The sequence below is a fragment of the Cupressus sempervirens genome, chromosome 4 (genome assembly GCF_028749045.1).
Source record: "Cupressus sempervirens isolate cs-2001-9-10 chromosome 4, ASM2874904v1, whole genome shotgun sequence".
NCBI lineage: Eukaryota > Viridiplantae > Streptophyta > Pinopsida > Cupressales > Cupressaceae > Cupressus > Cupressus sempervirens.
The window spans coordinates 176221062-176233219 of NC_143121.1; the positions used below are offsets into that span (position 1 = coordinate 176221062).

General features: G+C 35.9%; 1 protein-coding gene across 1 annotated transcript in view; it reads left to right on the forward strand.

The window, feature by feature from the left end:
- The first annotated feature begins 7086 nt into the window (after nt 1–7086).
- The window catches only part of LOC149560544 (Tetratricopeptide repeat (TPR)-like superfamily protein), a 343698-nt gene continuing 338626 nt past the window's right edge, over nt 7087–12158 (forward strand). The window contains exon 1 of the mRNA XM_089824725.1: nt 7087–7398. Coding sequence (XP_089680851.1) covers nt 7298–7398 — 101 coding nt within the window. The 5' untranslated portion in view covers nt 7087–7297. The remainder of the gene's footprint in view (nt 7399–12158) is intronic.

The following is a 12158-nucleotide window of genomic DNA, read 5'->3' on the forward strand; positions in this document are numbered from 1 at the left end:
CATTCAGGAAAGTGTCATAGCATCAAATTATCCATGGGAGATTATCAACTTGGTACCCCAATGTACGCAATATCCATGGGTGTGACAAATATTGTTTTGGGAGTACAATGGCTTACTAAATTGGGAATAACTGAGATGAACTTCCAAGAACTATTCATGTGATTTCAATCAAAAGGAAAGGTAGTAGAGCTAAGGGGATTAAAGGAAAAATCCCCACAAATGGCAAGCTCTCATCAAATGCAAAAGTTTCTTAAGAAAGGAGTGGATGGATTTGTGGTCCAACTATGTTCATTAGAAGTCTCTCAATCTAATGCTCTTACTCATCCATAAGTACAAGCAATAATTGATCATCACTTAGTGATTCCTGGAGATATGCTTAAAGGACTTCTTCCTAAGAAGGATCATGACCATGCCATACAACTAGTTCTAGGGAGCCAACCACCAAACATCAGGCCTTATAAGTACCCAAACATACAAAAAAGTGAGATAGAAAAAAATGTTGAGGAAATTCTAGAGGCAGGAATCATCAGGCATAGCCAAAGTGCTTACTCCTCAACTGTTGTGATGGTGCATAAGAAGGATGAAACTTGGCGCATGTGTCCAAATTATAGAGTGCTCAACAAGTACACCATTAAAGATAAGTTTCTTATTCCAGTCATTGATGATCTTCTAGATGAATTAAATGGAGCTATGTATTTTACCAAGTTACATCTTAGATCAGGTTATCACCAAATTCAGATTAAGGAGGAAGATATTCGCAAGACAACATTTCAAAATCATGAGAGTCATTGTGAATTTTTGGTGATGCCATTTAGCCTTACCAATGCACCATCTACATTCCAAAGTTTGATGAATTCCATTTTTAAGAAGTTCTTGAGAAAGTTTGTGTTAGTAGTTTTTGATGATATATTAATTTATAGAAAGACTTGGGAAGAACATTTGCAACATGTAAATCAAGCATTACAATTACTCGAAGATCATCAACTCTATGCTAAGCCATCCAAGTGTGCTTTTAGTCTTAAGGAGGTGGAGCATTTCAGACACATGGTTTCACATGAAGGAGTAAAGGTGGACCCTAACAAAGTTAAGGCTATCATGGAATGGCCTATTCCAAAAACCATTAAGAAGGTGAGGGGTTTCTTGGGATTGACAGGGTGCTATAGAATATTTGTGAAGAATTATGGTTGTATAGTAACACCCCTTACCACTCTATTAAAGAAAGATTCATTGGAATGGATCTTCTAATGTCACATTTGAGTAATTGAAGAAGGCTATGTGTACAACTCCATTGCTTGCCACCCCTGACTTCACCAAGGAATTCATTGTGGAATGTGATGCTTCTGGAAATCGGATAGGAGCAGTTCTCATGCAAGAAGGTCAACCAATTGCTTTTGAGAGTCATCAATTAAAAGGTAAAAATCAACTCAAATCTATTTATCAGAAGGAAATGATAGCAATCCTTCATGCAGTTAAAAAATGGAGGCCTTATTTAATGGGTTGACACTTCAAGGTTAAGACAAATCATAATAGCATAAAATATTTTTTGGAACAAAGAATATCTTCAGAAGAGCAACAAAAATGGGTCACTAAGATGTTGGGATATGACTTTGAAATTGTATACAAGAAAGGGAAGGAAAATATTGTGGCCGATGCACTTTCCAAGAAGGATGAAAAAGATGAAACCTTATTGGGTGCCCTTTCAATACTACAAGAAAATTGGGTGATAGAAGCTAAAGAAGAGTGGCAAAATGATGTTGCAACAAGTAATCTCATTCAACAAATAAAAAGTGACCCTAGTAGTTTATATAAGTTTTGTTTAAAGGGGGATATTATTTGGTATAGAGAGTGCTTGTATCTATACAAGAATATTCCAGTTTTAAACACAAGATTCTCAAAGAACTACATGAGTCCCCAATTGGTGGTCATTCAAGATTTTTGAAGACATATCATTGGGTCAAGCAAGATTTTTTTGGGAAGGGCTAAAAGGTGATGTTAAAAAATTTGTGGTTGAATGTTTGGTTTGTCAAAGAAATAAGGGGGAAACAATTAAGACACCAGGTCTCATGCAACCTTTATCTATTCCTAGCCAACATTGGGAAGAGATGTCCATGGACTTCATCATAGGGCTTCCCAAATCTAAAGGTCATAATGTCATCATGGTAGTAGTTGATCACATCACTAAATATGCACATTTCATTGCATTATCACATCCTTTTATAGCAAGTATAGTGGTAAAAGTTTTCTTGGAGAATATCCAAAAGCTACATAGTACACCTAAGGTTATTGTTAGTGATCATGATCCTATCTTTACTAGTCACACTTGGAAAGATTTATTCTCATGTTTGGGTACTTAATTGGCTCATAGTTCTTCATACCATCCTCAATTAGATGGGAAAATTGAGGTTGTTAATAAATATTTGGAATGATATCTATGTTGTTTCACTTCAAAAAAAAAATATAATGTGTAGATTGGCTACCTCTTGCAGAATGGTGGTACAATACTTCTTTTCACAACTCATCAAAAATGTCTCCATTTTTGGAACTTTATGGATATCATCCTCCTTCCATCACATCATCATTAAAGGTATCACCAAGAGCTTAGGCAGTAGAGGACCACTTGCTTCATCAACAATAGGTACTTTTAGGACTCTAGGAGAATTTAGCTATGACACAAAATCAAATGAAACAACGAGAGAACCAACATTGTAGTGAAAGAAATTTTGAAGTTGGGGATTGGGTCTTCTTGAGATTGCAACCATATAAACAAATGTCAATGAAGCAAAAAAAAAAAAAGAATAATAAGTTGTCTCCAAGATATTATGGACCATGCCAAGTCATGAAAAAGATTGGTAGTGTTGCCTACAAGCTTGAGTCGCCACCACCAACAAAGATACATCCAATTTTTCATGTTTCTTGTTTGAAGAAGGTAATTGGGGCAGAATATTCTTACTCAAACAATACTACCAGAGCTTGATGGAGAAGGAAGAATAATTTTGGAACTAGAGTGTGTTCTTCAAACACACATGAAGAAGCTAAGGAATAGAACCCTCACTCAGCATCTCATCCAATGGAAGAACTTACTAGTTGAAGAGGCCACATGGGAGGATGAGGAGTTCATTCAAAAGAATCCACACTTGGTTAGCATTGAGGACAATGCTTCTTTCAAGAAAGGGGGCATGCTATGCCCTTAATATTGGTGTATATAGGGTTATGAATAGTTAACTTGTGGCTATCTTAATCCTTAATTAAGTCATATTATCATTATTATATTATTAATTAGGTAGGTAGGTCAGCCTAGGTGTTATGTAGGCTTGTGTCTATTCAACTTATTCATAAATAGGTATATATAGGAGGTTGTGAGTCTTGTTTCAAGATCATATTGTGAAGTGTGTTCTCATTGGAGATATTTGGAGGTTGCCCCCTCAAAGTGGCCTATTACTCTCAGTTATTATCAAGTATTCATATAATATTTCATATTATTTCTTCTATTGTGCAAGTTATTTCATTACAGATAACTGAGAGGGATGGGTCAGGGGGGGAGGGTATATATCTGGTTATCTTACCAGCCTTAAAGCACTTTTCATAACTTTACAATCAAACAAATTATTTGGGTAACAACTATAAACTTCATAACAACTTCCAACTTAATCTTTGACATAAAACTGTTAACTTTGTTTACGAAGTATCAAAGTAAACTTGTTGTGTATATACATAGTTGCAACAGTAAATATTGAACATGAAAATAACATGCAACACAGATATCATCCACACAATTTGACACAAGTATTTAATGTGAAAACCCTGTTAAGGAAAAAACCACTCGGGAATTGACAAAATTTTACTCTTCTAAAGTGAGTTCTATTAGGAGCCAACCTTGTAAAAGGTTACATACACATTGTTAAATGTGACCTTATCAAATGTGACATAATTCATCCTCTTTCTTCTTTTCTACTCTCTTTTGGTGAACCCACTCACATACACAACACTTAGCACTTTGCTTGATCTTCAGAATTTGTAGTTATGTTAGTTTGTGGTGATTGATCAGGGAAGTACTACACATACTTCATAATTCTTTAGGGCTCGAGCATCGCCCCAAAAAAAATTTGTGGGCCCTATTTTATTGGGATTTTGGGTTGACATGTAATAATTAATTATAACCCTAAAGTGGTAAAAATACTTGTATAAAAGGAGCTTAGGGTTAGGGATTTTCATAAGGTGTGATGCAAAAATTGCTTCTTGCAACAATATTGAGCTGTAAGGAACTACAGATTGTAATTAGGTTGTAATCACTGGATCATAATAATATTGGACTCGTTATTTGGTGGACGTAGCCCAGGGATTGGGTGAACCACATTAAATCTTGGTGTCTTGTGTTCTCTTCTATGTGATCTATTATTTTTTGATATTGCTTATATTTGCATGTAATTGATATTTCTATCTGAGGTTAATCCTAACAAGTTCTGCATGGTTATCCCTTGGCTATCAATATTCCTTCCTCAACTTCATCAACAATAATGAACATCTCGCTCATCCCTTAAATAGAAAACTTCTTAATGCTTAATCAAATCCCTTTGTTTTGCCTCTTAATCATAGTTTTGAGATCTTCATCCAACTTAGACTCATTAAACCTAGACACTTGGTTATTACTTTTTTTACCTTGAACTTTGCGCTCTAATTCAAATCATTAAATCTCCTTCACTAGATCATCTTTAAATTTCTCAAGTCATTGATCTCATAACTAACTTTGTCTTTATCTTCAAAACTTCTCAAATAATTCATATTTTCATCAAATGTTGCCCTTCAATTAAATATTTCTTCAAACTATTCTACACTTGCTCTTGCTTGATTGACACTACACGATCAGTACTAAACTCAATTAATATTGTTCTTTCTTTATTTCTTTCCATATGCTTAGTTACAACTATTCTAGCTTGATTATTACTGACTCCTCTATTCACCGACCGAGTTATCTTCTCACTTCTAGACTTCATAACTAGCTTATACATGATCTCAACACTTAATCAAATCATGTAAAACAACCAAATCAACATTATAATGTCAAAGTCTAACTCATTAGGTGCCTGTTGAAATCCTTACACTTATCATCACTTACTTCATCATTATACTTTCTTCAAACCCTTTTCATCAATCAAATGATATGACACTCTACTAAATTAGGATAATGTCTTACCAATTCATGGCTTGACATCAATGATAACATAACAACTGATATGGCTCTTTCACATACATTATCAACATCATCAGTTGGGGCTCAGACTTTACTCTTACACTTTCTATCACTTTTCAAAACCATATCAATAATCACATTAGTTTCAAAACATTTTCCTCACCCACCTTACTTTTGATCTTCAACTTCATCAATGAAATGACCTTTCTCTCTAAATTTGTCAACAATCAAACTATTACTTAGAACACTTTGACATACCAATATGTAACTCATGCATCTGTTAAGAACCTTTGTCTTACTAACATTCAAAAAATTCTTAGATTTGTGAACTGCTTCTTTTACTAGAATGTCTTTCAAATCCTTGACCATTCCTTGTTCTCATGATGATAGCATCTTTTGGAAATTTTATAATTGATTCCATTTCTTTCAAACCCACTTTATCTTCACCTTCGTTGGCTAAATCACATTTTTCCACAAAATTTTTTGGTAGCCAAACTACTTTTGAGACTCCTTTGACTCATTGATTTATCGCCTTTCATTGGTTTGAAAAAGCCACTATCTAATCAACCTCTATTTTCATCATCAACTTCAGAGGGAAATCACATATTTGCCCAACTTTGCCACATTTTTTTATATATTCACATTCTAAATTCTTTTGCCACCATTTGTAAATCTCCTTACCACACCTTGTGTGTAAGTTCCTCATATTTGACAACTTTATCTTTGCTTTCTTTCTTTACTTTACTATTTGATGTCATTTCTTGCTCTTCACCAATTCTTATTACTAGCTTACAATTTTCTTGAAACTCTCTCTTTTGTTGCTTTCTCCACTTTATCCTTTCATCAAAACTTTGTATCACTTTTCTAAACCATACCAACAATTACATTAGTTTCAAAAACTTTTGTCTCACCTACCTTCCTTTTCATCTTCAACTCTATCAATAAAATGACCTTTCTTCCTAAATTTGTTGGTAGTCAAGCTATTACTTGGAACAACTTGACATACCAATATGTAACTCATGCACCTTCTAAGAATCCTTTGTCTTACCAACATTCAACAATTTGTTAGACTTTATGAACTTCTAGTTTTGTCGACACGTCTTTCAATTCTATGATTGTTCCTTGTTCTTGGGAGGATACCATCTTTTGAAATATTTATTAGTCATTCCATTACTTAAAAAACCCTTTATCTCACGAACCTCCATTTTTATCTTCACCTTCATTAGCTAAATGATCTTTATCCACTAACTTTGTTGGTAGTCAAACTACTTTTGGCAACCCTTTGACTCATTAACATATTTGAAAAAGCCATTGTCTAATCAACCTCCATTTTCACCTTCATCTTCATCAAATGAATTATGTATTTGTGTGAGAAGTCACACTACTTTTGACAATCCTTTGACTTATCAATATCTCTTTTTTGTTAACTATATCGAAAGTCTAACTTTGTTGAAATGATCTTCACACTCATCCACAAAATAAACTTTGTCGATAACTTTCTTGATAATAAAACTGCTTCTCACAATCTTTGTCACCAACCCTTTGAGTTACAAAATATGACACTTACGATTGATTTGAAAAACCCATTGCCTTGCAAACCAAAATTTGATGTTTAACTTCATTAGCTAAATGATCTTTTAACTAAAATTATCATGAGGAACTACTTCTCATAATTTTTTTCTTCAACGTAATGAGCAAAGTAGATAATTTTACTTCGAGTGGATGTAATTTTCATAACCTTTTGACTTACCAATATCTCTTCCTTGCGAACTTTGTTGATAGTTTACTGAATTCTCACAATTTCATTTACTACTGATTTCCCCAATAAAATAAAACCTGTCAGCACATCATGACACACAAATAATATATTAAATATGTCGGATTTAATTTGCATTCGGCATAGCCAGTATAATTTGTCCTACTGACAAGTGGGCTCTTTCTGGAAACGAAATTTGGAAATAACCAGAATAGAAATATGATTCTCCACTGTGATTTGAAGCGCGGTACCAAGCCGCTTATGAATAATATTTGAGAATGACGGGGGTTGAAGATCAGTTGCGTATTTGGCAGTTCTATAAAAGCTTTTAAAAGTTCAGCGGCAGCTTCACAATGACATTGATTGTGAGAAATACTACCTCCAAATCTGGATATCTCTTCGTAAGGGCGGTTTATGGACACTGTTATTGGGAGATTTACAAAGCCCGACCAAGGTTTTTAACTTTTTTTCCCCAATACATTATCTATTTCTTAAATGGATTGCGAGATTGTAACGTCAGGGCTTTGTTCTTTGTTAAACAAAAATAACGGAATTAAAAATATGATGTTTTCGCAGCCTATTTTTTTCTTCTGAAAGTTAGTTTTTGAAAAAAAAAAAAGTGTTAAAAACAGTCTCGAATCTATCATTCCTCATTTTAAGACTGTGCTACACTTCATGGATATTGCGGAGTCATGCTTTGTAATGACCCTGCTCAAATCTGATCCCAAGAGGCTGATAAAGGTTCAAGAGAACACTTTGCATACAAGGGGCATATGACTGATATAAAATTTCAGTTTGCTTTTATGGTTCTTTCCTTCATTTAGCATCAATAAGAATGCTTACAAGTAGACTCTGAATTGACTAAACAATGATCTAACATGAATGTGCAACTAATTTTGGCAATATTCAATGCATATATATGATCTAAGCATGAGAAATGAACACCTACAGCCCACTGAGATTTTTACAAACAGTAGGTATGCAAACTAACTAGCGGATAAATAATGATATTGAATTGCTTAAATGACACCAACAACTATTATCTTTTTAATTGCAATGAAATTTCTAATACAATGCTCATAAAATATGGCCAAGACTTTTGGCATTTACATGGATTACAAAAATGATAATGTTGGTATAATGCACACCTATAGCTGAAACTTATAACACCTAGAAAGCAATGCTAACAAAGGAACTTAGTTGTAGATGGCTGTAATAATTTTCTCCAATGTTTTTCTGCTTTGCTTTTTTCTATTTTGCTTTTTCACTTCTTTATTCAGATCTGCTTTTTCACTTTGCTTTTTCGGACTACTTTTTTGAATCTTCTTTTTAAAACTCAAACCCTTAGTAGTCTGAGTATACAAATTAAGCTCAACTTGAAATGGTTGAATACCACTTCCAAAGTGCAACCCTTCAGAAGGTCTTTCACTTCCTTAGTTATGCAGTCTCTTGAGAGGTATTGTTCTCAAGGATTATGCCGAATATTTGCAGACTTGGATGGTGCCACAAATGCTCAAAAAGAATGGTAGTAGAATCATCAATTCCCGTCCCCCCAAATAAGAGGCCAAACCCTCTATTTATTTACTTTTCTAAGAAGTTACTAAGGACTTCTAGAAGCATATTTTTTTAAGAAGTTACTAAGAACTTCTAGAAACATCCATTATAAAATCCCATTATAATACACTTTTATTATTAAGATAACTTTATAAAATAAAAAATGCAATCTCAACTTTAAAATTATAACATGTAGGCCGCATATAAAAAATAATGATAAAATAATATCTCCAAGAGCATAATAAGCCATCCAATCTTCAAATAAACGCTAGAATGACTCTCTCATCACAACCACCAGTCTTCGAGAGTCCGTGATAGACTAATCCAGCATGCAAAATGATGTCAGCCAAAACGGGGACATTACAGTTGTCATGTCCCCTTTTTAGCGACATAATTTTAACAGGGGATTTGCCTATCATCGGCTCTCGTAGGCAAATGATTATGGGAAGAGGGTCATTTTTGTCTTCCGATGATTACAATTTTGCTTTCGAAGAATAATAATTTAGTAAGTGGGGCCTACTCGTTCTAATATTAAATTAAGGTTGTACTCCAACTTTACAAAGTTATTTATTTAATTTTATAAAGTTTAATAATTGAAGTACATCATAAAAGATGATTTCGGAAAACTTCCAGAAACTTCTCAGTGGAGTGAATAAATAGTAGACATAAGGCTCCATTTTAAGCAAGCGATTTATGAACTTGATCTCTATTCCATTTGGAGCAATTTGTTGCCATTTGGTCTGCAAATTCTCAGACTATCTTTGGGAACGATAACTCCCATTGATAAGTGATTTTGAGGGTGTGAAATATCATTCGAATCATTGCGAATTTGGAAGTGATATCACAGTCACTTCATCTGGACAAAGTTCTGCGGTCTAAGACCAATTCGTGATCATTAAGATATCATATAGAAGGTGTCATCTGTTGCAGGTTTGGAGGAATTAACGGGAGCACATCTCCGATCAATCAACCCTTTAGATAGGGCCGAAAATCATCATCCAGACCTACCCGTCCTCAAACAGATCCAATCCGAGCATAGAAAAGGGCGTTTTGTTATCAGCCGGCTATAGAAGAAATAAGGAAGCATCGGATTACTACTGGTCTGGCTTGCCGACTCAGTCTGCGCAAGATTGGGCAACTTTCGGTGTAAGAATCATAATAACACAGGGAGGACGGATCGCGTGGAAGAATAACAGTTCTAAAATCCGCCTTACCTTCCAACAATGCCATTGTATGGGAGACAATATTAAATCGTAGGCCACAGCCGACGGACTCAGAGCGAACCTTTGGACCTAGGGAATGATATTCCAGCACGATCGGCAGTTTTATTAACGCCATTACATTGGGAGTTTGAAAAAATAATCGCAAGTCTTGATCAATTCGTGGGACTAAGTACAGCTCACCGCAGGAGATGAAATTTATCTCTGAAATTCGCAACCTGACTAGTTGGGACGACTGCGGAATCAAATACTATCATTGCTAAAATGGGAACGAATGCTTAGTGGATTACCAGGGTTGGCGGCAGTGTTTTCTAACAAATTCGATAAACTCATGAAACAACGAACTCAGGTTTTTAAATATTATCTAGTTATTTATATTCCGTTTGGGCTCTGTTGTACAATTTATGAAATCATTAACGAATATTGTTGCAATAAGATCCTTCTTTGAGTATTGCTGGTAAATTTATTTCATGCATTTCGCTGGAGGTAATCTAATCTGAAGATTTCATGATAAGTATTTGACGAATTGTTTCAATCCAGTATTGTTTTTGTGTGACCCATATAGTAGGGGTTATTTCAACAGTCCGCCATTCCGAAAATTGCTTGTCCCCAAGCAATGGCCGAACAACAAACCAGTTGCTCCACCTGGATCCCAAATGTAGTCATGAACTATACTGCTGACAGTCATCGTAGGCTCCTGCAACAACCTCTGAAATATAACTAAGAGGAACCCATGAATGAATCGTGAATCACTGTGCAACTGAACTCCAAATCCATTACTGCCACAGTCAGGAACTCGCGAGGCACAAACTCTCGAAATATCAGACCCCAAGTAGAGTAGATCACCCAAATTGTCCACATAATAAACACCATCCACACAACCCATCGTGTTATGCGGAATGCACACTCCAACTCTGCTACAATGGTGACCACTCCCACATGAAACTGCACCAAATACAGAGAATCCACACACTATACATCTACTGCAGTTAACACAATACTGCAGAGCACCGCCCACTATCTCATAACCATAACACCCATGCACTGCAGATGGTGAATAGTCATTACATGGTAGATAGCAAAAACGAGAGCCCAGACCAAACCTGTCTGCCATCAACTCCTCAACACATGGATCAAAAGCAAACCGATGAACATATCCTGCAGTATAATGCCGGTAAAAAGAACCAATCCCAGTCAAAGACTCATCTTGCAGACATGATACGACCAACTGTGACTGATCATCAGCTAAGTCAGAGGATGATATAGCCAAGGGCGCATAATCAACAACAACATCACTAGTCTCTGTGCCCTCCAAGTCAAACATACCACAATGCTCAGCTGCAACGTCCAACTTAGCTGACCTTGCCTCCAGTGGAAACGAACCAAATATGCCAATACTAGTGTCATGGACAGATATATCCTCATCTCCATTGCCTCTATCAACCTCGACCATGGACATCCTTGGATCACCAGACACCACGGTCTGTGACTGTACAGAATTTGGTAAAGACTGAAGTCGTTCTAACTCCATGGTCACCTCAGCTAAATGAAACTGTGACTCCTCGAAAGCCAACTGTGTACTCTCAAGAAACTCCTAAGTCACCTCAAGCTGCTGAGTAAGCTCACTCACCTCATCTTCCTTGACCAATAATGCGTCATATGCTGTACTGCCCCACTCCATAAGATAATCTCTGTCGGCTACCAACTGCATATAATTCTGTCTCAGAATCCGGATAGCCTTCCATAAAAAGTGGATCTCTGTCAAGGAGAGATAACTGCCTCCCTGCCCATCACTAGTAGGAGAACCCCATCCATAAACTGCTAACAACTGACGAGCAACATCGAAATGCTCACAAGCGATAGAAATGTCTCGCTTGCCAACTCTCAACTGACTAGACACATGATTGTGCTGATTGGTCAAACTCCTATACTCTACCCTTGGTACACTGTCCAAAGGAGTAACCTTAGAATAGCTATCATTTGTAATACTGCCATCCAAATTCTACAGACCAACTGCTGAACTCGTATTATCAAATGGAGTGACTGAAGCATCAACATCAAAAACCTTCGTATTAAAAGAAACTGCTGAGGAAACTAAGTCCTCAAAACTGTCCACAACATCCCCTTGGGTGTCATTTGTAATAATCAAATCTTGGGACTCTTTTGTAAACTCTGTCATATTTGAGAGATCATCAACCCATTCCAACAAGAATGGTCGACTGGATACATGAACAATGCCCAACACAGGTGTGTAAAAACTAATTCCAGCATCAAACAAGCTGCTGGCATGGATGAGAACTACACTTGGCAAACTACTAATCAAGTCCATGATGGTGCAATAGATACTACTACCAAAGAATGATATATATCTCCAGTCAAAACGATCCCAAGTACTAAGATAAGGATCCCAACATCTAATCCATGAATGGAAACCAATTGG